Source organism: Erinaceus europaeus, chromosome 7, assembly GCF_950295315.1.
Source record: "Erinaceus europaeus chromosome 7, mEriEur2.1, whole genome shotgun sequence".
Lineage (NCBI taxonomy): Eukaryota > Metazoa > Chordata > Mammalia > Eulipotyphla > Erinaceidae > Erinaceus > Erinaceus europaeus.
The window spans coordinates 5,268,117-5,295,542 of NC_080168.1; the positions used below are offsets into that span (position 1 = coordinate 5,268,117).

The 27,426-nt window shown below is 45.5% G+C and overlaps 1 protein-coding gene and 1 non-coding gene across 6 annotated transcripts in view; one reads left to right on the forward strand and one right to left on the reverse strand.

Annotated features, from left to right (window-relative positions):
* Positions 1 to 18,425, forward strand: part of SGPP2 (sphingosine-1-phosphate phosphatase 2) — a 121,472-nt gene extending 103,047 nt beyond the window's left edge. For 3 of the 5 annotated variants that reach the window (XM_060193663.1, XM_060193665.1, XM_060193664.1), the window contains exon 5: positions 17,677 to 18,424. In XM_060193663.1, coding sequence (XP_060049646.1) covers positions 17,677 to 18,228 — 552 coding nt within the window. In that variant the 3' untranslated portion in view covers positions 18,229 to 18,424. Of the gene's footprint in view, positions 1 to 17,676 lie in introns of all 5 variants that reach the window. The other 2 variants (XM_060193662.1, XM_060193661.1) reach the window with 1 other exon arrangement.
* Positions 1,461 to 1,567, reverse strand: LOC132539620 (U6 spliceosomal RNA). The gene has a single exon (XR_009550958.1). It is a non-coding gene; the product is annotated as a U6 spliceosomal RNA (small nuclear RNA).
* Positions 18,426 to 27,426: the final 9,001 nt, after the last annotated feature.

The following is a 27,426-nucleotide window of genomic DNA, read 5'->3' on the forward strand; positions in this document are numbered from 1 at the left end:
GCACAAGGTCCCAGGTTCAAGCCCTGCCCCCCCCCCCGCATGGGGAAAACTTCACAAGCGGTGAAGCAGGGCTGCAGGTGTCTCTCTCTCTCCCTCTCTATCTCCCTGGCCCTCTTAATTTCTAGCTGTCTCTATCCAACAAATAAATAAAGATAGTAAAAAAATTAAAATAAAGTATATTGAGAGAAGGAAAGGGTTTGAGGAAGACAAGAAGGTGCTTCTTACATGCCAGATTACTTAAGAAGGAACTGAGGTGATGGCTATAAGTCTACAATATATTGAAATTCTACCCCCTTCTTCCCAAACAGAACAACACACACACACACACACACACACACACACACACACACACACGTACACATGCTCAGAGACAGAGTACAGATTATATTTTTATTCTAGGTGAGTCCCAGTTGCTTATTTAAAAAAAAAAAAAAAAAGAATAAGAGAATCACATAGCTGAAAGCGCACAGACCAGCATCAGGATCCCAGTTCGAGCCCCCAGCACCCACCTGCAGGAGAGTCGCTTCACAAGCAGTGAAGCAGGTCTGCAGGTGTCTGTCTTTCTCTTTCCCTCTCTGTCTTCCCCTCCTCTCTCCATTTCTCTCTGTCCTATCCAACAACAACAGCAGTAACAACAATGATGATGATAAACAACAAGGGCAACAAAAGGGGGGGTAATTTTTTTTTAAAGTATAAAAGGACCAGTATTATGTCACTTCATCTCATTTCTGTCTCAAAGTAAAATAAAATAATCATAATAAGGGATTGATGAAACCTTCCATAGAAGCCAGTCTCCATGTTCCCTTTATTACACACTTGCTTTTGGATTATAGTGTGACACAGTCTCAGTCAAGGAGAACGGTTTTTTAATTTTTTTTACTTTTTACATATTTATTTATTTATTTTAAAAAGGAGACAATAACAAAACCATAGGATAAGAGGGGTACAACTCCACACAATTCCCACTGCCAGAACTCTGTATCCCACCCCCTCCCCTGATAGCTTTCCCATTCTCTATCCCTCTGGGAGCATGGACCCAGGGTCATTGTGGGTTGCAGAAGGTAGAAGGTCTGGCTTCTGTAATTGCTTCCCCGCTGAACATGGGCGTTGACTGGTCGGTCCATACTCCCAGTCTGCCTCTCTCTTTCCCTAGTGGGGTGGGGCTCTGGGGAAAAGGGAACATTTTTCTGTCAGCTGGTAATCGTATGCCCCTTAATGAAAAAAGTGTGGTCTTCAGAATTTGTTAGCAAATTCTGTTTTTATAAAATGAAACAACGCTTCTTATTTACTCACACGATTTTTAGGAGATTCTTTCACCACTTGGATTATATCTATGCAACCAACATTCCTGCCGAAAATCTCGCCTTTGCTACAACATTCTGAAAAAACATGAACAAGTCCTTGAGCCTGCTTGCTTGCTTTCTCTCTCTCTTTCTTTCTTTCTTTCTTTCTTCCTTTCTTTTAATATGGAACACTTCATGAATTTGTGTGTCATCCTTCTGCAGGGGCCATGCCAATCCTGTCTGCATCATTCCAATTTTAGTGTATGTACTACCGAAGTGAGCACTGAACGTTATTTCTTTTTTTTTTTCCTTTAATTAATCTTAATTGCAAAATAATGTGGGATAACTGAATGGATATAGACTAAAAGAGAAAAAAGGCAAAATCAGAACCAATTTTAGACTGAGTCAAATGTCTTATACTGAGTCAAGTGTCTTATACTGAAATTTTTCTATACCTTGAGTCCCTTTTTTTGCATGAGTAGAAATCTGACATGGGCAGATACTGGGAAAATGTGACCTTGTCAGCATACTCTGTTGCAAACAAAATTGCTTAAGTAAATTGAGGTATATTTTCCACAATTTTGAATTAGTTTTCATTTATTCTTACTGAATGTTATTTCTAACACAACTTTATTTTTTCTTTCTTTTTTTTTTTTTTTTTTTGCCACCAGGTTTATCGCTGGGGCTCACTCAGTGCCTGCACCATGAATCCACTGCTCCTGGAGGCCATTTTTTCCCATTTTTGTTGCCCTTGTTGTTGTAGCCTCATTGTGGTTATTATTATTATTGTTATTGTCGATACTGTTCCTTGTTGGATAGGACAGAGAGAAATAGGGAGAGGAGGGGAAGACAGACAGGGGAAGAGAAAGATAGACACCTGCAGACCTGCTTCGCCGCCTGTGAAGCTACTACCCTGCAGGTGGGGAGTGGGGGCTTGAACCAGGATCCTTACGCTGGCCCTCGTGCTTTTCGCCACATGCGCTTAACCCGCTGCGCTACAGCCTGACCCCCCCAATACAACTTTCTAAGTCACTCCTAACTTGCCCTATAAGTGGAACAGAAGAGAAATGTAGCTGTGATTTTTTTCAACTAGATTTTTTTCAACAGAAACCTGAGAATAGTCTTTTTTTATTATTTATTTATTTCCCCTTTTGTTGCCCTTGTTTTTCATTGTTGTTATAGCTATTATTGTTGTTACTGATGTTGTCGTCGTTAGATAGGACAGAGAGAAATGGAGAGAGGAGGGGAAGACAGAGAGGGAGCGAGAAAGACAGACACCTGCAGACCTGCTTCACCGACTGTGAAGCGACTTTCCTGCAGGTAGAGAGCCAGGGGCTCGATCCGGGATCCTTACACTTTGCACTTTGGGCCACGTGCATTTAACCTGCTGCGCTACCGCCCGACTCCCCTAGACTCTTATTTCTAAATTAACTTCAACCATAAGAGAAAAAAAAAATTCAGTTGAGCTAAATAAACAATTCACCTTCTTTGCATGCCCCTTGGAAAAGTAGAATGTTAAATGTTTGACATTAGCAATTTCAAAGTCATGATGGCAGGAACAAATCCAGTGTTCTAGGGGGCAAAGAGATGTTGCCAACCTCAGCCAAGAATCTTCCATCACTCTTCAGGTTGTCTTAAAAAACATTTAGAAAAATCAGAAAGGAACTATAAGCTAATATTCATGAAAGCTTAAAATAGACTAAAGTCTGTGTGGGCATACTTATTGTATAATTCACCAGGGAAGTGTTGACTACATATACATTTTCATTTGTGTATTGAAAAATTGGAAGTCATCAGAAACTTTATGGCAACTAGAAAAGTGACTCTGTGATGAAGCACACTCCTTATATCCATGAGGTCCTGGGTTCAATCCCCAGCACTACCTATGAACGGAGTTGTGCTCTGGTCTTCATTCTCTTACTCATCAACTAAGTCAATAAAAATTAAGGCATAGGGGCCAGGTGGCCATGCACCTGTTGAACGTGCATGTTGCAATGAACAAGGACCAGGGTTCAAGCACCCTGATCTCCACATGCAGGGGGAAAGCTTTGCAAGTGGTGAAGCAAGGCTGCGGGTATCTCTCATTTTCTCTCCCTCTCTATCTCCCCCTTCCCTCTCAATTTCTTGCTGTCTCATCCAATAAATAAATAAATAAAGATAATAAAAAAGGAAAAATATTAAGGCATAAATGCAGTCAGTGATAGGCAAAGGGTTCGTATAATATAGGACATGAGTAATAAGAAAAATCTAGTGTGGTCCCAGAGGTGGCATAGTGGATAAAGCACTGGACTCTCAAGCATGAGGTCCTGAGTTTGGTCACTGGCAGCACATGTACCAGAGTGATGTCTGGTTCTTTCTCTCTCTTCTCCTATCTTTCTCATTAATAAACAAATCAAATGTTTTTTTTTTTAAAGAAACAAAAGAAAAACCTAGCATACCATAGAGAAGAATAATTCTCAAAAGAAGATGTAGACATGCCCATAAATATATGGAAATCATTACACCAACATATCCAGAAATATAGTAAAAGAAACACAAAAAGAATTGGGTCATTTTTTTTTTAATTTTTCATCTGTGAGAATGATGAAAGAAACAGATGAAAAATTACAGTCTATGTCAATAATGGGTTGAGTGCTAGGAAGTTCTTACAGGGAAACTTTCTGATGTAATATATACCAAAAAAAAAAAAAAAAAGCCAATAAAATCTGTGATATGTAACTTTTGATGAAAGAATTCTTTCCAAGAATTTATCCTAAGGAGTAACTAAATAAACACAAACACATGAGTCAAGTTGCAGTCCTATTTAAATTAATATGACTCATCAGAGTGGAACACCAATCTACTTCTCTCGGGCTCCTTGATAATTCTCTTTCATAACTATTAAGTAAATATTTTCAAGGTCTGGGAGGTGGCAAAGTAATAAAGCTTTGGACTCTCAAGCACGAGGTCCTGTGTTCTATCCCTGGCAGCACATGTGCCAGAGTGATGTCTGGTTCTTTCTCTCTCCTCCTGTCTTTCTCATAAATAAATAAATTTAATTAAGTAAATATTTTCCAAAACAAAATAGTGTAGACCCAGTTGAAAACACAAGTTCCCGTGTGCAAAGATGCCAGAGGTGGGGTTCCAGGACACATGGGTGAGGTCGTCTGCCCAGGGGAAGTCAGACTGGCATCATGGTAGCATCTGCAACTTGATGGCTTTCTACTTGTTTGCTGCACTCATTGAGTCACCATAGACTACTGAGCACTTTTACTTTAAGGTATGCATTTTCTCCCAGCTTATGGATACATGCACACGTGTGCCCTATCTCATGGGCCCTGGTCTCTGTCTAGAAAGTCTGCATCCTTGCACACTGGAATGTGTGTGCTTAACCAGGTGCACCACCTCCTGGCCCCCTGGCACTTGTACTTCTTTTTATTTTTTTCCTTGTGCGATCTTTATTCCTTTTTTATTTTATCTTATTTTTAATTTTTACCAGAACACTGATCAGCTGTGGCTTATGGTAATACGGGGGATTGAACCTGGGATCTTGGAGCCTCAGGCATGAGAATCTTTTTACATAACCATTGTGCTATCTACCCCCAACCATTTTTTTTTTTCCCTCCAGGGTTATTGCTGGGCTCGGTGCCTGCACCATGAATCCACCACTCCTGGAGGCCATTTTTCCCCCTTTCTGTTGCCCTAGTTGTTGCAGCCTCGTTGCGGTTATTATTGCCATTGTTGACGTTGCTTTGTTGTTGGATAGGACAGAGAGAAATGGAGAGAGGAGGGGAAGACAGAGAGAGAGGGGAGAGAAAGATAGACACCTGCAGACCTGCTTCACCGCCCGTGAAGTGACTCCCCTGCAGGTGGGGAGCCGGGTGCTCGAACCGGGATCCTTACGCTGGTCCCTGCGCTTTGCGCCACGTGCGCTTAACCCACTGCGCCACCGCCCGACTACCCCCAACCATTTTTATTTTATATATCTATTTTCCCTTTTGTTGCCCTTGTTTTTTTTTTCATTGTTGTTGTTGTTGTTATTGTTGTTGTCCTTGTTAGATAGGACAGAGAAATGGAGAGAGGAGGGGAAGACAGAGAGGGGGAGAGAAAGACGGACACCTGCAGACCTGCTTCACCGCTTGTGAAGCGACTCCCCTGCCGGTGGGGAACCAGGAGCTTGAACCAGGATCCTTGCGTGATAGCGCCTGTGCACTTACCCCACTGTGCTACCGCCCGACTCCCATGAAACTATTTTCAAACTATCAAACTATCACACTGTGTCCACACCACACCCCTAAGTTCCCACCCCTTTGTGAAGAACCAGGGTCATCCAACCACCTCTCTTCTGTACCTCATAGTCTCACGGGTCTGTCTCACTTCTCCATTACAATGAAATTACATAACTTTCCCTTAATTAACTTAATGGCAAGGGTGTGACAGTTTCTGCAGTTGAGATAGTCCAGCCTCATCAAAGACATAGCACAACCATATTTGATATTACCAAAACAGCCTGCAAACAAGACTGGCATTTCTAAATATCTCCAGTTCCTATGAAAGAAAGACTATAAAGTCTTCCCTCAAGCAGTTCTGTCTTTACACAAGAAGACAGGACTCAAGGATCAAGCAAACATTCCCCAGGGTCAGTGAGAAAGGGCTGACACTGCCCCACCCTTTCCGTGAATCTGGCCCCTGTGTCAGCAGTTCCACAAAGAATTTCTCTGGTGCCACTTGGCACACAAGTATTTCTAGATCTGAAGGTCACTTTAGAACTTCATAGGCTGCCCTACCACTTTCAAGTGTGGTAGTCATGTAATTTGGAAGCTTTCATTCTATTGTGTGTGTTTCAAAAAGCACACGGGGGAAACCCCACCCTGGAAGTTCTGACCTGTCACACACAGCAGGCAGAACCATACTGGGGTCTGGTTTAGTGAGATGAGATAGTCTTTACCATTCCTGGTGGGGCGTCCTGACCAAGCATCCTGGGCATATCCTGGGAGCTTGTTCTAGGTATAAACTCAACCCCAACAGACCTACTGAGAGAGAATATATATATATATATTTACTTATTTCCCCTTTTGTTGCCCTTGTTGTTTTTCATTGTTGTTGTTATTGATGTTGTCATTGTTGGATAGGACAGAGAGAAATGGAGAGAGGAGGGGAAGACAGAGAGAGGAGAGAGAAAGACAGACACCTGCAGACCTGCTTCACCGCCTGTGAAGCGACTCCCCTGCAGGTGGGGAGCCCGGGGGCTGGAATCGGGATCCTTACGCCAGTCCTTGCGCTTGCGCCACGTGCGCTTAACAGGCTGTGCTACCGCCCGACTCCCAAGAATCTATATTTTAACAAACCTCCCTGCAAATCCTAATCACAAAATACACTTTGAAAAGCATAGAAGAGTCCACACACACCCCAGCAAGTTAGGAAAATGTGCCAGTTAGATCCTGTAGGGGCCTGTTCACAGTGATGCTATGTAGTGGGACGTGACTTGCTTCTGTTTGTTCTCTTGTGGCTCAGAGGCCCCTCTGCTCACCCAAGCTTGAGCAACATCGTGTCAGTGTTTGACAGTGTCTTTGTCTTCTCGAAAATCTCGAAAATCGCCTTTCCCTATACCTGTCATCCTTGCGGGCTGCTTAACAATTGTCAAAGATGATGTTATAACCTGCCCGGAAGCTTATTTGGTCTAATGTCATAATCATGGTGGCCTGCCAAGCCCTGTGGTTCATTAGAGTTAGAGTTGCTCATATTCATGTGAATGATGGGTGGGGAAATTTTGTCTGTTTCATGAAAATCTACTGTTTGGACTTGTCAGATTCTGCAAAGCCCAAGCAAGCAATTATTTCCTAAGTCATCCTGCATGTGGAATATAATTTAGAAACATATGGTATATCAAAATATCCTTCTAATAAAAACTGAGATAGCAAGCATGAATTAATACTTATATATCACCATGTTAAGAATTCACATACCTGATGTATTTACTTTTTTTTTTTTTATAGCAAGCAAGTGTCATTTAAAGAGAATATACAGTGGTGGGTGTGGACAGCATAGTGGTTATGCAAAGAGACTCTCATGCCTGAGGCTCCAAAGTCCTGGGTTCAATCCCCTGCACCACCATAAACCAGAGCTGAGCAGTGCTCTGGTAAAAATAATAATAAATTTAAAAAATAAACTAATAAAAAGAATATACAAAGGAAGGCAAGATAGAAATAACAATGTTTGGGATGGGGGAGATAGCATAAAGGTTATACAAACAGACTCTCTCTCATGCCTGAGGCTCCAAAGTCCCAGGTTCATTCCCCTGCACCACCATAATCCAGACCTGAGCAGTGCTCTGGTGTTTCTGTGTCTCTATCTGCATTTCTTTCACAAAATAATAATAATTTTTTTAATATTTATTTTATTTATTCCCTTTTGTTGCCCTTGTTGTTTTATTGCTGTTGGATAGGACAGAGAGAAATGGAGAGAGGAGGGGAAGACAGAGAGGAGGAGAGAAAGATAGACACCTGCAGACCTGCTTCACCGCCTGTGAAGCGACTCCCCTGCAGGTGGGGAGCCGGGTTTCGAACCGGGATCCTTATGGCGGTCCTTGTGCTTTGCGCCACCTGCGCTTAACCCGCTGCGCTACAGCCCGACTCCCCAATAATAAATTTTTTAAAAAGAAAATAACAGTGTTTCGGATTCGAGTGGCAGAGCACCGGGTTAAGCGCACACAGTGCAAAGTGCAAGGTCGGCGCAAGGATTCCCGGAGTCGCTTCACAAGCAGTGAAGCAGGGCTGCAGTGGTCTTTCTCTCCCCTCTGTCTTCCTCTCCCCTCTCATTTTCTCTCTGTCTCATCCAACAACAACAAAATAGAAAAGGATGGTTGCCAGGAGCACTAGATTCATGGTGCAGGCACCAAGCTTCAGCGATAACACTGGAGGCAAATAATAACAATAACGACAATGTTCTCAGGCATGAGAGTGAGGTTTTTGTTTTTGTTTTGTTTTTGCTTCTGTTTTTTTTTTTTGCCTTAGATCTAAGTTTTATATAATTTTTCTTAACACATCTGTAAAAAAAAAAAAAAAAGAAAAGAAGACAGAAAAAAAAAAAAAAACAGTCTTAAAAATGTCCAGATAACTTCTAGTGGAAGTTTAAATATGCTTCCCCCCCCAAACATTCATTCATTCATTCATTCTAAAATCGCAGAAAGTGAAAGCCTGTATACTTTTTTTTTCCCCCTTAGAACTCATTCTCCTGATTTTTGGTGAGTTGTCAAAAAAATGGTTTTCAAAGTATTTTTGTTATAAAAGTAAGTTTCCCTACCTGGTAATCCTTGACCCCTAGATGTGTGGCAGTGCTAGAGTGTCTGAGGTGACCCAGGGAACACTTATAACATGGGAAGAAAAGGACATCAGTGGATGCCCCCCCCAATCCCACCTCCCAGGAACGATGAGCAAGAGGACATTCTACCCACCGTGTGTGTCACACAGCTTCATGGTAAGGTAATTCTGCCCCCTGTTTTTGACTGATGCCTGGTGTGTTTCAATAGGAAATTAATATTTTTTGAACTGATGCCTTCCCTCTGTCTCCCCTATACATATGCTAATGACATCACATGTAGGTTTCTCTCAGTGATCATTTATATTCATATTCATGAACAATGTTGCCTCCTCTCGCCATTGGTTCCTATTGAACCTCACCCGCATTATTCTCAGAAATGGAATTCACTGAATGGAATTCAAAGTGTCATATTCTGAGTACACTGGCTAGGAAGGACGGGTCATTCTGGAACTGAGAATTATCATGGAGGATGGCTGTAAGGGCTTGTGTCTGTGCTGTTTAGTTTGTTTTAAGGTCCAAGTCTCCCCAGAGCATTCAGTCCCATTCAGAGCATTCACTGCCCCTACAAAAGAGGTGGGTGTTGGCTTTTGCTCTGCTCCTGGCTCCCACTCACTCTGTGAAGGCAGGCAGAGGGGCCCTTGACATTCTCAGCGGGGGATCCTGCAGAGGGGAAGATGCCAGAATCATAGAGTCCACGGCATAAATTGTTCCGAGATCTGAATGCATTCTTTCCAAACAATTGAATGAATGGGTTGGTTCTCTCTCCTTCTTTCCAGTAAGCTAGTCTTGTGTTGTGTCGATCTGCTCAAAGGCATTCTTTGGTGACGATGTTTGGAGATAGAATGTAAATTTGTCTCTGTTAACTGCAGATGGGAATAGGATGTGGGGTCAGAATTCACAAATGCCTTCAAGTTCTCAGGGTTAGAGCCTGCTGTTGAAGTATCTGAAGATGTTTACCAAGACAGGGGGAGTGTCTTTTTTTTTTTTTTAATGTGTTTATACAAGTGCTTACTAAAATTGCTTCTGAGACTTTATCTGCTCTCTATCCTAAATGTTTTTGGATTGTCTGTCTTTAATATTGCTTTCTGTAATGAGATATAATAAAAATTCAAGTTTTTGTCTGAATACTAAATTCTAAAATTAAAATGAGAACAGGCACAAAGCCAAAAAGATCTAGATCATTCTTCTATTTAATTTCAGCAAATGTTTTTTTTGGGGGTAATGTTTTTTTTTCTCCCAAATAATTTTAAAAGCTTTGTTTAAACTGTGGATGGAAAGTTGAGTTACAGATTGATACTGTCCCGAGCAATGCAATTACTAGGGTAATACTGACAACACGTCTTATGTGTCTTTATTTCAAATGTGACTTGAGCCTCAGCGGGCTGGTGTGTTGTCTAGTTTTTGAGGAATCCTCATCATGTGAAAATGCGTAGGCATAAGTTCCTTCTATCTTCATGTATTTTGAAAACACTGTTATTTTAACATCCTGATGGTTTCTATTCACTGTGTTTGTGTTATAGTGATAATAATAGGCACTGACTGGAGAGATCTAGAAACACTGTCAAGTATGGCTAGATATCTGTCACATCCAAACACAAGAGAAAATGACCTTGACATTTCAATCTATTTCTCTTCAAATATCTTCTCCATGCATACAAGAATATATTTATATAAAATTAGGATCCTGCTTTTTGTAAAGTTTGTAGTTTATTTGATGTCTCTTGCTATGATTACGTAGAAGCCAGTAAAAATCAGTTTGCAGATTTTTTTTTTTAATCGAAACTGGTCATGCTGCATTATTAAAGAAAAAGCAGACTTAGCTTCATCTCGGTTTTGTTCTAAACAACATTATAATATGCCTCATTCAGATATTTTCACATTCTTTTTTATGACACATACTCCACTCTATATGCTAGTTTTCCTTGTTCCTGTTCTATGATTGTGCCGTGTAGAATGACTATAAATTAAAATAACCCAAAAAAATCACTCTATAAGCCTTTTTTTTTGGGGGGGGAGAGACTTTGTCATTTTCTTAGAATAAATCCCTAGTGGTATAATAACTGGGATCTAAAGGTTTCAGCATTGTATAGACTTTGTGTGATAATTGTATCCTTACATGGCAAGAAAGTCTAAATTTATTTTCTTTTAATTTTTTATTTCTTGGGGGGATTAATGGTTTATAGTCAATAGTAAAATACAGGAGTTTGTCTCGTGTAACATTTCTCAGTTTCCACATAATAATCTAACTCATTCCCCCCCTCCCAGTCTTCCTCTGCCATCATGTTCCAGGATCTGATTGCCCCCACCCCAGAGTCTTTGACTTTGGTGCAATACACCAATTTCAGTCCAAGTTCTGTTTTGTGTTTTCCCTTCTGATCTTGTTTTTCAACTTCTGTCTATGAGTGGGATCATCCCATATTCATCCTCCTCTTTCCAGCTGATCTCACTGACATGATTTCTTCAAGCTCCATCCAAGATGAGGCAAAGAAGATGAATTCACCATTTTTAATAGCTGAGTAGTATTCCGTTATGTATATAGATCACAACTTACTCAGCCACTCATCTGTTGTTAGACACCTGGGTTGCTTCCAAGTTTTGACTATTAAAATTGTGCTGCTATGAATATAGGTGTACATAGATTTCTTTGGATGGATGTGTTTATTTCCTTTGGATATATCCCCAGGAAAGGAGTTGCTGGGTAATAAGATAAGTCCATTTCTAGCATTCTGACTATTCTCCAGACTGCTCTCCACAGGGGTTGGACTTACTCACATTCCCACATGCAGTGTAAAAGTATTTCTTTTACCCCCACAACTTCTCCAACATTTGTTGTCACTTTCAGTAAAGGATATTTCTTCTGTCACTTATGCTTTTGTGTCTCTTATCATTCTTTTTATCCCATTGCCTTTTACTATCTCCCATATGTTTTACAAATCCTATAACACACACACACACACACGCACACGCACACGCACACGCACACGCACTCCTTTCTCTGCCCATCCCCTAAACCTACCTGTTCAAAGAAGAATTGTCCCCATGCTGGCTAGTGGCTCCCCACCGCTGCCTTTGTGCTCAGCCCCTGACCTCTGCCCCATAGCTTGCCTGAGTCTTTCTAGAGAACTGTAGACTGTCTTCCCTCTGTCCTCATGTGCTGTGCCAAGCATATGACTGTTCAGTTCCAAAGAAACCACATCCTCATTTCCAATTTGCCAAAAACACAGCAGCAGATGCAGTCCTAAAATGGAGATTTTTGTGAGTTTTTATCGTTTCTATGAGTTTTATAGGCTGAAAAACTCAAGTGAAACATTGTTCTTAAGTGTTCAGGCATGACAGTCTTTTTATGCTTAGAAGCTATTTAGAATAACTTTATCACTAAAATGCAGAGGCCCGAGCTCCAGTGGCACAATCTGTTAGCACTCGGGGTACTTATACAGAAATTCAGAGCCCCAAGTTAGAAAGCCCATTAGAAGTGATTTGAGTATTTTTCCTTGAAGAATTGCCTAAAATGTCTTTACTACAATATCATCTTCTATGGATGAACAGCCAACAGTAACAGTGAGAGAAGAAAACTAGCCCAGCACTTGTGCTGGTTACAGTTACTTTTGCTTTGAATGCTGGAACTGGGGCACAAAATTTTCTGTAGTCTCCTGATGCATTGAAGATGGATAGAGTTAGTCTATACAGAATTCTCCAGCCAGATGTCTGGGGTTTGGTAACAGCAGCTCAAAGAAGATAGAAGGAATGAAGGCAATTTGTTTTAGCTATGGGAACAATAGGTACTTGGGGCCAGGTGGTGGTGGCACATCTGGTTGAGTGCACATGTTAACACTGTGCAAGAACCTGGGTTCGAGCCCCTGGTCCCCACCTACAGGGGGAAAGCTTTTTGAGTGGGGAAGGAGTGCTGCAGGTGTCTCTCTGTCTCTCTCCCTCTCTATCACCTCCTTTCCTCTCAGTTTCTGGCTGTCTGTATCCAATAAAGATAATACAGATAAAACAGGATTTTTTTTAAAGATGAAAAACAGAAACAATTGGTACTAAATATTAAACATATTAGGGGTATAAGAGAGGAATAAAATGCTCTTGCTGACTTGGACTGAGTATTTGATAGGTATTAGACACTATGTTCTGAGTCTTGAGGAATAATGCAAAGATACAAGAGTGGGTTCTTGATGATCAGTCTTATAATCATTTTAGGATAAGCACCTGACGCAGAATTGTAGCAATGGGATAATAAAGGGTGGAGCTTCTTGAAGGATATTGTTAATCCCGTCACATTGAGTCAGGGAGAGATTATGTCCAACTGTGGCAATCCAGGAAGCCATTATTTAGTTATTTATTTACCTACTTGTTGTCTGCCTCCCCTCTCTGTTCTTCTCCCCTTCTCCCAGGATCCACACTCTCTCCTCTTGGGATCTGTTTATTTCAGATGCATGTACTTTGAAGATGATGGCTGGAGAACAACTTAGGAAAGACACTAACACCCTTTACTCTTTCACCTGTTACCAGTGGAACTTAGCTTGCTTTCTTTTTTAAAAAAAATATCTTTTTATTTATTTGTTAATGAGAAAGACAGGAGAGAAAGACATCACTCTGGTATATGTGCTGCTGGGGACTGAACTCAGGACCTAATGCTTGAGAGTCTAGTGCCTTAGCCACTGTGCCACCTCCTGGATCATAAACTTAGCTTTCTTTATCAACCCTAAGACCCCAAGTCAAACTGCTACTGTGAATTCCACGAACCAAATAAAACTGCCATCTTTACTACCCCAAATGGAAGCTTTTTTTTATTATCTGTTTTTTTTTTTCCCAAAATCCTCTTAGTTTGTTGACTTTGACAATGAGCAGTACCAATGGACCACAGTATTCCCACCAAAAACTATATCCGGGCACCTTCTCAGGGTAGGTCTCGCCTATGTGCCTGAGACAGTGTCAGCCCCCAGCACTGAGGCTGCCGTGTGATGCTCAGGTGTTTGGGCATGCTGGGTGACTTTGCTGGGTCCCTTGGTCTCTGCCCAGGGTGTGACCTTGGGCACCTTGGTCTGGCCCACAGTCCTCCAGCTTTGTAGCTGCCCTGGTTAGTGATGAAGCTGCCAACTGGCCAGGAATTGCTATGCCAGAAGTGCCCATTCCCTACCCTGATGGTCATTGCATCTGCTTTTCTGCCTCACCAAGCGCAGCAATCCATGCTCTTGACTGACCTGAGGGCCACTGTGACTTGTACAGAGGCTCTGCCTTGGTCCTGCCAGGAAGGTGGTGTCAGAAGGAGCCCACGTGGTGCCCTGTGGCTGAGAGCTTCCATCGTGAATAAGTCTCCCCTCTGGAGAGTTCCCTCCCTGCCAGTGGGGCCCCAAAGCACCCATTCAGAACTCCCTTTTTGTGCAGATTTAGGCAAAATCACTTTCATCCCCTCTGACCTCCTTAGGGCTCTGCCTGTCTGCAGTCAGCACAAGGGCCAGAATCTTCTCTCCAGCTGAGAGAAGGGCCTGGCCTTCTTCCTTCCTTCATATTTTCTCTCATGTGGGTTTTACGTGACTCCAGTGAATGAGCTCGAAGCACTGGGTGTGGGCAGGACCCCTGAGCAGCCTCCTGGGCAAACACTTTCATCCTTTTTAGAGAAAGAGAAGAAAGAGGGAGAACTAAGCATAGAGAGTAACAACAGTACTGTTCCACCAAGCAAGGAGCACTCGAGGCCATCCATGATGCTCCATTGTGGTACCAGGGCTTGAACCTCTGACCTTGCATTTTGTAAGATCCGTATTTGCTCTAGCGGGTGAGCATACTTCTGGTCCTCCTCCTTCCTCTTAATCATATTCCTTTAAAATCCGCAGGCAGCTGGAATTGGCATACTGCACCAAAGTGAAAGACTCTGGGGTGGGGGGTGGGGGGAGAATACAGGGCCAAGAAGGATGACAGAGGACCTAGTGGGGGTTGTCTTGTTATATGGAAAACTGGCAAATGTGATGCATGTACAAACTATTGTGTTTACTGTCGAATATAAAACATTAACTCCCCAATAAAGAAAATTTAAAAAAGATAATACAAAAAATTAAATTAAATTAAATTAAAAATTCGCAGGCAGGATGCACTAGGTCCTCAGTGGGTGATGCTGAGTAGCCCATGCCCTGGTCTCCCCCCCCCCACACATGGTCTCCAGGAGCCTTGGTTCGTGGGGAACTGGAAGTCACACCTGGAGTAAAAGGAGAGACGGAACTTTATTTCACTTTAAATATGTGTAAGGAGGACACCAGTACGACAACCCGGGTTTGAGCCTCCCATCCTCACCTGCGGGGGGGTACAATTTACAAGTGGTGAAGCAGGTCTGCTGGGGTCTCTCTCTCTATCCCTGTCTCTGTCTCCCCCTCTCAACTTCTCTCTGTCCTAACTAATAAAAATAGAAAGATAAGGAAGGAAAGAAGAGAAAAAGGAGAAGAGAGGAGAGGAGAGGAGAGGAGAGGAGAGGAGAGGAGAGGAGAGGAGAGGAGAGGAGAGGAGAGGAGAGGAGAGGAGAGGGGAGGAGAGAAGCAGAGAGGAGAGGAGAGGAGAGAAGCGGAGAGGAGAGGAGAGGAGAGGGGAGGAGAGAAGCAGAGAGGAGAGGAGAGGAGAGAAGCGGAGAGGAGAGGAGAGGAGAGGAGAGGAGAGGAGAGGAGAGGAGAGGAGAGGGGAGGAGAGACGCGGAGAGGAGAGGAGAGGAGAGGAGAGGAGAGGAGAGGGGAGGAGAGACGCGGAGAGGAGAGGAGAGGAGAGGAGAGGAGAGGAGAGGAGAGGAGAGGAGAGGAGAAAAGGGGAGAGGAGAGGAGAGGAGAGGAGAGGAGAGGAGAGGAGAGGAGAGGAGAGGAGAGGGGAGGAGAGAAGCGGAGAGGAGAGGAGAAGAGAAGAGAAGAGAAGAAGGGATGGGGAAGGGGGGGAGAGGAGGAAAAGAAGGGGAACATGGCCACCAGGAGCAGTAGATTTGTAGTGCCAGTACCAATCCCTCAGTGATAGCCCTGGTGGCAATTAAAAATAAAATAAAATAAAATAAAATAAAATAGGGGGCCGAGTGGTGGCACACCTGATTAAGCACATACATATATCACCAAGCACAAGGACCAGAGTTTGAGCCCCTGTACCCCGCTTGCAGGGGTGTGGGGGGACGCTTCATGAGCAGCAGTGAAGCAGGTCTGCAGGTGTTTAACGGTCTCTCCCTCTTTCCTTCCCCATTTTCTCAATTCCTCTCTGTCCTATCATGTATATATATATATATATATATATATATATATATATATATATATATATATATATATTTTTTTTTTTTTTACCAGAGCACTGCTCAACTCTGGCTTTGACCCAGTCCCCATTGCTACGGCTTCATACTGTAGAAGACTTTTGTATAAGTAGAACCATCCAGTGTGTAGCTCTTGAAGACTGCTTTTTATTTTTATTCAGCATATTTTTTCTTTTTTTTTTTTTTTTTTGCTTCCAGGGTTATTGCTGGGGCTCGGTGCCTGCACTACAAATCCATTGCTTCATTTTTTCCCTTTTGTTGCCTTTGTTGTTTATCTTTTTTAAATATTTTATTTATTTATTCATGAGAAAGACAGGAGGAGAGAGAAAGACCCAGACATCACTGTGCCACATGTGCTGCTGGGGATATTGTTGTTGCTATTGCTGTCGTTGTTGGATAGGACAGAGAGAAATCAAGAGAGGAGGGGGAGAGAAAGACAGACACCTGCAGACCTGCTTCACCGCCTGTGAAGCGACCCCTCTGCAGGTGAGGACTCGGGGGCTTGAACCGGGATCCTTCTGCAGAGTCCTTGTGCTTGGTGTACTTAACCCACTGCACTACCGACCGACTCCCCGTCACTTCCTTTCTAAGTCACCCTTATACCTATCACTGTTTCTGGTGTCTTTTTTTTTTCTACTTCTTTCTCATATAAGAGAAACAGTGCCTGGCTTCCTCTGATGTTTTCCAGATTTGCTTTCCTTTCATTGTTGTGATAAAAACGAGATTCCGGGAGTCCGGCGGTAGCATAGCCAGTTAAGTGCAGGTAATGCAAAGCACAAGGACTGGCTTAAGGATCCGGGTTCGAGCCCCTGGCTCCCCACCTGCAGGGGAGTCACTTCATAGGCGGTGAAGCAGGTCTGCAGGTGTCTGTCTTTCTCTCCCCTCTCTCTCTGTCTTCCCCTCCTCTCTCCATTTCTCTCTGTCCTATCCAATAACAACGGCAACAAAAATAACTACAACAATAAAAAAAGGGCAACAAAAGGGAATAAATAAATAAATAAATAAATAAATGATTCCTAGGGGCCGGGCGGTAGCGCAGCAGGTTAAGGGCACATGGTACCAAGTGCAGGGACCGGCGTAAGGATCCCGGTTCAACCCCCTGGCTCCCCACTTGCAGGGGAGTCGCTTCACAAGCAGAGAAGCAGGTCTGCAGGTGTCTGTCCTTTTCTCCCCCTCTCTGTCTTCCCCTCCTCTCTTCATTTCTCTCTGTCCTATCCAACAACAACAGCAATAACAATAATAACAACAATAAGGGCAACAAAAATGGCTTACGGGAGCAGTGGATTCATAGTGCAGGCACCAAGCCCCAGTGATGACCCTGGCGGCAAAAAACAAATAAACAAAAACAAGAATCCTAGTGACAAACGCCCCAGGTCCTGGTGGAGTGGGGATGCAGAGTCCCTTGGTTTATTATAGTTCATCCCTCTGGGAGCATGGACCAGAATTCTTTTTGGGGTGCAGAATGTGGCAGTTCTGGCTTCTGTAATTGCTTCTCTGCTGGACATGGGTGTGGGCAGGGCCTCCCATACTTCCAGCCTCACAGTCAGAGGAGCCACGCTGGTCTTCAAAGTGGCAGATGGGAGAATCCGGCGGCAGCGCAGTGGGTTAAGCGCACGTGGACCGGCTTAAGGATCCCGGTTCGAGCCCCCGGCTCCCCACCTGCAGGGGAGTCGCTTCACAAGCGGTGAAGCAGGTCTGCAGGTGTCTGTCTTTCTCTCCCTCTCTCTGTCTTCTCCTCTCTCCATTTCTTTCTGTCCTATCCAACAACGAAGTGGCAGATGTCCTGGAGGTGTCACAGGCTCACCCTGTCCTTTCCTCTCCTTCCGGCAGGACGTGCTGGGTGGCGTCCTCATCACCGCGACCCTCATCGCCATCACCTACCCCGCCTGGCCTCTCATCGACAGCCTGCACTCAGCCAGCCCCGTGTTGCCCGTGTGTGTCATCGTGGTCCCCTTCCTCCTGTGCTACCACTACCCCGTGTCGGATGCCTACACTCCTACCCGCGCGGACACCACCACCATTCTGGCCGCCGGGGCCGGGGTCACCCTGGGCTTGTGGATCAACCACTTCTTCCAGCTGGTGGCCGAGCCGGCCCAGTCTCTCCCCGCTCTGCGGAGCATCCCGCCGCTGACCAGGGCCTTGGTGCTGCAGGGCCTGGCCAAGTTCACGGTGGGCCTTCTGCTGGTGCTGCTGGTGAGGCTGCTGGTGCAGAAGCTGTCGCTGCAGGTGCTGTTCTCGTGGTTCAAGGTGGTGGTCCGGAACAAGGAGGCCAGGCGGCGGCTGGAGATCGAGGTGCCCTACAAGTTTGTCACCTACACGTCCGTGGGCATCTGTGCCACCACCTTTGTGCCTTTGCTGCACCGGGTTTTGGGTTTGCTCTGAGTACCCGGGGTTGGATGTCAACACACAAGATGTGAGAGAGAGGCCCCTCTAGAAAGCTCATTGCTCATTAGAAACAACGACGACTAGGGGAGCTGCGAGGTAGCGCAGCGGATTAAGTGCACCTGGCGCAAAGCACAAGGACCGGCATAAGGATCCCGGTTCGAGCCCCCGGCTCCCCACCTGCTGGGGAGTCGCTTCACAGGCGGTGAAGCAGGTCTGCAGGTGTCTGTCTTTCTCTCCCTCTCTCTGTCTTCCCCTCCTCTCTCCATTTCTCTCTGTCCTATCCAACGACAACAACAATAAAAACTACAACAATAAAAAACAAGGGCAACAAAAGGGAAAATAAATAAATATAAAAGAAATATGAAAAAGAAACGACCACGACTCACATCTCACGTCTGTTTTTGCTGGTGTCTGAGGCCCAGGAAGCTGCTGTGTGAAAAGTTGGGTGGTGGGTGGGGGAGATAGCATAATGCTTATGCAAACAGTGTCATGCTTGAGGGTCCCCCAAGTCCCAGGTTCAATCCTGTCTATTGCCATAAGCAGGAGTGAATCAGTGGAAAAAAAAAAAGGAAAGAAAAGAAAAAAGAAAAAAGGAAAGATGGGTGGTTTTGTTGAGGAGAAAGGAGCAGCTCACTGAGACCGTTCCCCAGTTTCCTCCTGTGAGGTGCTAGTGAAAAAAATCACAAAAAAAGACAGTTGCGTTTTAGGGAGATGAGCATTACTGGGAGAAAGTTAGGACAGAAAAGAAGAAGAAATTACAAGCCATGTAGGCATGCAGATGAGAGAGGGAGGAAGAGAGAGAGAGAGAGAGAGAGAGAGAGAGGGAGGGAGAGGGAGGGAGAGAGAGGGAGGGAGAGAGAGAGAGAGAGGGAGGGAGAGAGAGGGAGGGAGAGAGAGGGAGGGAGAGAGAGAGAGAGAGGGAGGGAGAGAGGGAGGGAGAGAGAGAGAGAGAGGGAGGGAGAGAGAGGGAGGGAGAGAGAGAGAGAGAGAGAGGGAGGGAGAGAGAGGGAGGGAGAGAGAGGGAGGGAGAGAGAGGGAGGGAGAGAGAGGGAGGGAGAGAGAGGGAGGGAGAGAGAGGGAGGGAGAGAGAAGGAGAGAGGGAGGGAGGGAGAGAGAGAGAGAGAGAGAGAGAGAGAGAGAGAGAGGCTTGGAGCTTCCTGGTCTCCCAGCTTTCTAGTCTCTTCCGGGACCCTCAGGGGATGAGCTTCAGCCTCTGTCTCCAGGTGTCCAATCTGCCTCCATCTGCATGCTGTGGCCTTTGCAGTCAGGGAGGGAGCTGGGACAGGATCTGCAGACACACTGGGCTTCTGGGCTGCTTCTGGGCCTTCTGGCAGCCTACAGAGTGCAGGGTGCAGGATGCAGGGGGAGGGGTGCAGGGTGCAGGATGCAGGGGGAGGGGTGCAGGGTGCAGGATGCAGGGGGAGGGGTGCAGGGTGCAGGATGCAGGGGGAGGGGTGCTGCTTTCCCTAAGCTGAACTCCAACAGTATCATGGGGTGTAAGAGTGACACGGCTGCTGACATCAACCAGGAACCACACTTAAAATCTTTGAAGATCTCCCAGCGTGCGTGTGTGTGTGTGTGTGTGTGTGTGTGTGTGTGTGTGTGTGTGTGTGTGTGTGTGAGACAGGATCCTGGACCTCACCGTGGGGCACAAACTGGCCTCAGAGCCAAGCAGGAAGTGGGGCATCCTCTACTGCAAAACCAGGAGAGGCCTGGGCTCAGCGGTGTGGCCTAGCAGGAAGTCTGCTTCCCTGATGAGTCTTCATCTATGAGGGAGCCGTGGGGGTGGCTTTGTCCCGCACATGGGCACCATTAAACCCCCCCCCCCATTCTCATCCAGGAAAAGCAGCTAGGAGCTCCGGTTCCACAGGCCAGTAGGGGAGGGGGCTCACCCTCATCAAAAGCTGGGACACCAAAAGCTGGGACACCCTCATCAAAAGCTGGGGTGTCTCAGAGTCCCCTGCTCTCTTCCTGCCTTGTGGTGACTCAGGATAAGCCCTCTGTCCTTCTCCAGTCATCCTCTGTTTCTTTCTAAACACCATCAATAGGAGAACTGATGAACTTAACCCTTGGGAGAGAGGCTGATAAATTATGAATGAGCCTCTTAAGCCTCATTTCTTGGTGACTGTCTATAAATCAGTTTGCTTCTCCACTAAGTAGAATCAGAGGCTTCCTCTCTGTCTTCTAACATCTTATCTCTTAGGCAGTGTTCAGGGTGATTGATGCAAAAATGACTTCAGCCTCTCCAGGGAACACAGGCCAGCTAAATGCAGAAACCATTAGACCTCTTAGAAGGCTAGGAAAAGTGTCACTGTGTAAACACACCAGAGGACTCCTTCCTGGGGCTCCTGGTTCTACAGAGTCAGGAACAGAATCAAGGGTTTTCTTAAAAGTCAGTGGAAATGTGTCCTTAACCAAGGATTCTTGGCATATAGTGCCTGGAGCAGCCATGACCCATGGTTTACCATCCTAATTAGTCACAAACTTTGGAGGATGGGTGGCTTAATCTGGCTTTGTCTGGGGTAAAGATGTTTCCATGTCTGACTTAGTGGTCCAGTTCATATATATATGTTTGTTTTGTTTTTTGTTTTTTCCTCTTCCCCACCAAAGCACTGCTCAGTTCTGGCTTATGGTGGTACAGGAGATTGAACTCATGAGCTCTGGTGCCCAAGGATGAAAGCCTACTGTATAGATCCACAGACTACCCCTCACCCTTCTTTATTTATATTTATTTACTTTTAAAATTTATTTATAAAAAGGAAACACTGACAGAACCATAGGATAAGAGGGGTACAACTGGGAGTCGGGCATAGCTCAGCGGGTTAAGCGCAGGTGGCACAAAGCACAAAGATCAGCATAAGGATCCTGGTTCGAGCCCCCGGCTCCCCACCTGCAGCGGAGTTGCTTCACAGGTGGTGAAGCAGGTCTGCAGGTGTCTGTCTTTCTCTCCCTGTCTCTGTCTCCCCCTCCTCTCTCCATTTCTCTCTTTCCTATCCAACAACAATGACAGCAATAACAACAACAGCAATAAACAACAAGGGCAACAAAAGGGAAAATAAATAAATAAATGTAAAAAAAAAAAAGAGGGGTACAACTCCACACAATTCCCACCACCAGAACTCCATATCCCATCCCCTCCCGATAGCTTTCCTATTCTTTATCCCTCTGGGAGTAAGGACCCAGAGTCATTATGGGGTCCAGAAGGTAGGAGGTCTGGCTTGGTCTCTCAGGTATGAGGTCCTGAGTTCAATCCCTGGCAGCACATGTACCAGAGTGATATCTGGTTCCCCCTCCTATCCCTCTCATTAATAAGTATTTTTAAAAAATAATTTAAAAAAAGGGGAGTCAGGCAGTAGCGCAGTGGGCTAAGCGCACGTGGCACAAAGCACAAGGACCAGCACAAGGATCCCAGTTCGAGCCCCCGACTCCCCACCTGCAGGGGAGTTGCTTCACAGGCAGTGAAGCAGGTCTGCAGGTGTCTGTCTTTCTCTCCCCCTCTCTGTCTTCCCCTCCTCTCTCCATTTCTCTCTGTCCTATCCAACAATGACAACGTCAGTAACAACAATAATAATAACTACAACAACAACGAAAAACAAGGGCAATAAAAGGGAAAATAAATATATAAATATAAAAAATGTTTAAAAATTAATTAAAAAAAAAAAAGTCCCAAGATCAGAAACTGCTTGGAAAAGTCATTGCTTGGTTCAGACGTTCGCTTTGCTGTCTTTCCACTTTCGCGTTCCCACACAGCATTTGATTCAGCCCTCTTTCTCCCTCTCCTCCTTCTCTCCCCCACGCACTGATCTCTACCGCTTTGAAGACATTTGGATTTTTTTTGCTGGGGAAAGGCTGCCCCCTGCTGGTATCAACTCAGCCTTAGTGCAAAGCCTTTCTGGCTGGAGTGTCTTAGAGCCTAAGATGCCTGTCATCATGAACAAGCTCACCACTCAAATACAAGGTTAGGACCTGGGAGCTGACCACCCTTGCATTTGGGAACTGTGACCCCCAACCCCCAAAGACCTGAGAATATTAGCTCCTTCCAGGAGTCAGGTAGAACAACAGCTTCCTTTTTCCAGCTGTCCCACACTGCCCCTGATCAGTTACACTCCTAGACTTGTGCCAAGGGGACAGAGAGAGAGAGAGAGAGAGAGAGAGAGAGAGATGTACAAGAGATCCTAGGACTAAAACCTCTTCAGTGGCAGTGGCTAGAGTCACGCTGTGTCGGGGTCTTTCCACTCCAGTGTGTGTGTGGAGGCCGGGGGCTCCTCTTCCCTAGTGTAATGCAGACGTGGTTTTCTAGAACCATATGCTCTGCGCTTCTATTTTGGAAGCTTTCAGCTGTCTTGCTTATGTGCATATATAAATGTACTTTTTTGTAAATAAATCATTTCTGTTTGATTGTGATTAATTAAATGCTTTAAAGTCAGCATTTTGCTCCATTGGATATTCCCCCCAATCTGGACTTTTTTTTTTTTTTTTTTCCTTTTTTCAGGTCTCTCTGGACACGAGTTGAAATGAAGGGACAAAAATAAATGGCAGGCTGTGTTTTTCTGTCACTGTCAAAATTGAATCCCGTGAAAATGAGTGTCACAGTGGCTAATAGGAATTCAGGGGTCGGGCGGTGGCACACGGGGTTAAGCCCACATAATAGGAAGTGCAAGGACCTCAGTTCAGGCTCTCAGCTCCCACCTGCAGGAGGATCGCTTCACAAGTGATGAAACAGGTCTGCAGGTATCTAACTTTCTTTTTCTTTTCCATTCATTCATTCATTCATTCATTCTTCCCTTCTTTCTTTTCCTTCTTCTTCTGTTTTTGTTGTTGTTGTTGTTATTGTTGCCTCCAGGGTTATTGCTGGGGCTTGGTGCCTGCGCTACAAATACACTGCTCCTGGAGGCCATTTTGTTTTTTTCCCATTTTGTTGCCCTTGTTGTTGTTGGATAGGACAGAGAGAAATGGAGAGAGGAGGGGAAGACAGAGAAGAGGAGAGAAAGACAGACACCGGCAGACCTGCTTCACTGCTTGTGAAGCGACTCCCCTGCAGGTGGGGAGCTGGGGCTCGAACTGGAATTCCTATGGCAGTCCTTGCACTGAGAACCCTCCCCCCCCCCCCCGGGGCTATCTTTCTCTCTCCCTCTCTCCCTCTATCTTCTCCTCCCCTCTTAATTTCTCTCTATCCTATCCAAAAAAAAGATGGAAAAAATGCCACAGGAGCAGTGGATTCACAGGGCAGACACTGAGCCCCAGCAATAACCCTGGAGGCAAAAATAAATAAAAAATAAGTAAATAAATAAATATGAAGTGACTCACCTCTGCCTAGATTTAACCCACTTGGAGACCTATCAAGCATCCTACTTAGAGCTGTCTCTGTGTTGAAAACTCAACACTCTGGGTGATGCTAGTTAAGGTAATAGAAAGGTTTTCTTTAAAAGTTTCAGGACTGGGGAGATAGCATAAGGGTTCTGCAAATGGCTTTCATGCCTAAGGTTCTGTGGTCTCAGGTTCAATCCCCATCACCACCATAAACCAGAGCTGAGCAGAGCTCTGGTTTCTCTTTCTCTGTATCATTCTTTCTGTGCCTCTTTCATTAAGATAAATAAAATATTTAAAAAGAAAAACAAATTCATTGAGTGGGGGTAGATAGCATAATGGCTATGCAAACAGACTCTCATGCCTGAAGCTCCTTCAAGTTCTAGGTTCAATCCCCTCGCACTACCATAACCCAGAGCTGAACAGTGCTCTGGTTAAAAAAAATAAAATAAAATAAAATTCATTTTAAGTGGTCCAGGAGGTGGCACAGTGGATAAGGCATTAGACTCTCAAGCATGAGGTCTTGAGTTCAGTTCCTGGAAGCATATGTACCAGAGTGATGCCTGGTTTTGCTTTTTCCTCCAGGGTTATTGCTGGGGTTCGGTGCCTGTACTACAAATCCACTGCCCCTGGCAGCCAATTTTTTCCTCTTATATTAATTAAATAATGATTTGTGAGACTATAGGTTAATAGGAGTGTATATTAACACCATTTTTTCCATTTTTGATAAGATAGAAACTGAAATGAGGGGGGAGGTAGAGGGGGAAGAGAGAAAGATAGACACCTGCAGACTTACTTTACCACTCCTGAAGCATCCCCCCTGCAGATGGGGAGTGAGGGCTTGAACCTGGATCCTTGCACGGGTCCTTGCACTTAGTGCTATGTGCACTTAACCAGGAGCACCACCGCCTAATTCCCCTGATGTCTGGTTCTTTCTCTCTCCTCCTATCTTTCTCATTGATAAATAAAATCTTTATTTAAAAAAGTTTAATGAGGAAATGCCTTCTTTTAAATTTATTTATTTCCCCTTTTGTTGCCCTTGTTGTTTTTTATTGTTGTTGTAGTTATTATTGTTGTTATTGACGTGGTTGTTGCCGAATAGGAGAGAAATGGAGAGAGATGGGGAAGAGAGGGGAAGAGAAAGACAGACACCTGCAGACCTGCTTCACTGCCTGTGAAGCGACCCTCCTGCAGGTGGGGAACCGGGGGCTTGAACCAGGATCCTTACAATGGTCCTTGTGCTTTGCACCACCTGTGCTTAGCCTGCTGTGCTACAGCCCGACTCCCAGTTTCCTATTCTCTAGCCCTCTGGGAGCATGGACCCAGGGTCATTGTGGGATGCAGAAGGTGGAAGGTCTGGCTTCTGAAATTGCTTCCCCGCTGAACATGAAAGTTGGCAGGTCGATCCATACTCCCAGCCTGTCTCTCTCTTATAAAATGGAAATGCCATTTTATAAGACTGTGGTTCCAGGGCTTCAGCTTCACATCTCCCCAAATGTGTGTTGGTCCAGGTGTCACCCCCCACACACTCCTCTCCAGTGTGGTCAGCTGTGCTTCTTCCTCCTCCGAGCCCTTCCCGCTCCCCACTTCGCAGCCCCAAGCGTGCAGCCGAGCCCCAGGGTCTACCTATACCTCATCTGCCTTTCCGCAGGTGTCCCCAACCCCACCTGTGAGTGAGATCACCAGGGTCTGTCTTTCTCTGTGTGACTTAGCTCACTGAGTGGGATCCCCTCCACCTGCAGCTGCGTGGTCACAGAAGGGAAGGGCCCATCTTCTCGTACTGCAGAGCGAGTCGTGTTGCGTCGTCTGTACAGACCACAGCTTCCTTCCCTCATCACACGACTAGTTCATGGGGCGTTCAACATCGGCTGAGTCAAAGGAGCAGGGTCCTAGTCACGTGCCTGATCTTCCCTTAAAATGCTCCGCCCAGGTGGTGTGAGTGCAAGGACTGACCAGCATAATAAGGATCTTGGTTCGAGCCGGGGCTCCCCACCTGCAAGGGAGTCACTTCACAGGCGGTGAAGCAGGTCCGCAGGTGTCTTATCTTTCTCTCCCCCTCTCTGTCTTCCCCTCCTCTCTCCATTTCTCTCTGTCCTATCCAACAACAACCATGACATCAATAACAACAACAATAATAACTACAACAGCAATAAAAAAAACAAGGGCAACAAAAGGGGAAATAAATTTTTTTTTAAAAAAAATGCTCTGCCTTCCTGTGTCCCAGATTTGCTGCTTGAAACAGAAGTTTGACACACCCATTTCAAAGGCCACATCTGGGTCCCTTGTGCACTTTGAACCCTGTAGGCTGTGAGTCAGATGAGATCCTGTCTGCCCTGTGCAATTCTCCCAGGAGAGGAGGCAGAGGCTCAGAGAATTCAGCATCTAAAATGTTCAAGCCCCTGGACCCACCCTGCAGGAGGGAAACTTCACAAGTGGTGAGGCAGGTCTGCAGGTGTCTCTTTCTTTCCCCCTCTTATTTCCCCTTCCCTCTCAATTTCCCCCTATCTCTATGCAAAGTAAATAAATAAGCCTAAAAATGATTTTATAGCTTTTTATAATGTTTAATTTACTTTTTTTGTTGTTATATTTCATAGGATAGAGAAATTGAGAGCAAGAGAAACACCTGTAGGCCTGCTTTACCACTTGTGAAGCGCTTCCCTCCTGTAGGTGGGGTCCAGGGGGCTTGAACTGGGCGGGTGCTTGCACACGGTAGTGTGTGCACTCAACCAGGTGTGCCACCCACTCCCCTAAAATGATTTCTTAAAAAAAAAAAAAAAAAAAAAGATGCTCAAGTCTTTGGAAGCTCAGAGGAGCTTTTAAGTTTAAGGTGACCATGGGATGGGTACCACATTGCTTATTTTAATATTTCTTTATTTATTATTAGATAGCCACAGAGAGAAATTGAGAAGGGAGGTGGAGAGAGAGAGGAGGACACAAACACCTGCAGCTCTCCTTCACCACCGGAGAAGTTTTCCCCCTGCGGGGAGGGGGCTTGAACCCGGGTCTGTGCACACTGTGGTGTGTGCACTTAACCAGGTGCGCCACCGCCTGCCACCACACCCCATGCCCGGAGGGCCATGTTTACTGGTAGTTATCCCACCTTGAGGACCCTCCTCCCTTGAGTACATCTGCTTACGGCTACCTGATTGTCAGGCTGACTGTGCCCCGTCTGGGCGTCCTGTTCTACCCAGCACCCCCAGCTAAGAAACCTAACCTCCCCACCTCTGGAGGCTCTTCTGCCGCATGTGGGTGTTTCCATAGCTCTGCTTCCCTTCCAGCTGGTTGCTTCGCTGCCCCCCGCAGGCGCTCACTTTAGGGATATTTTCATCATTCATTCAGAAGGGGGGAGGGAATAAAAGTTATGACTTGCGGAATGCAGGGAATTCCTCTTGCTGCCAGGTTTGCTATCAGAGACGATCCCTCCGCCTCTTCTGTGTCTCAGAAGGCCACTCCCTCCCTTTGCCCAATCCCAACCTCTGAATACTGTGCCAGTTGTCTCAGAGTGTCTGCTTTCAGGGCACTTTTGCGAGATGTTGTCTTGTCACATCCCTACAACACTATCAAACGTCAAACGTCGCTGATGAGTTTAAACAAACAAACAAACCAGCAAACCAGCGTGAGCCTTTGATGTAGCCTCACCAGACTGGAGGAGAGGAAGCACCTGGGGCTTCTGCCAGGCGTAACCCAGTGAAGCCCCAGGTGCTGGAGACAGCAGTTCACACTCCAGTCTCGCTGCAGTATTTATCGGTGTCCTTCCTGTTTCTTAGACAGTCAGGAAATGGGGGGGGGGGGGGTGCCAGTGGCGAGCTGGGGTGAGTGCATGGGTTAGCACATGCAAGCGTCTGGGTGCAAGCCCCAGCCCCCACCTGCAGGGGGGAAGCTTCATGA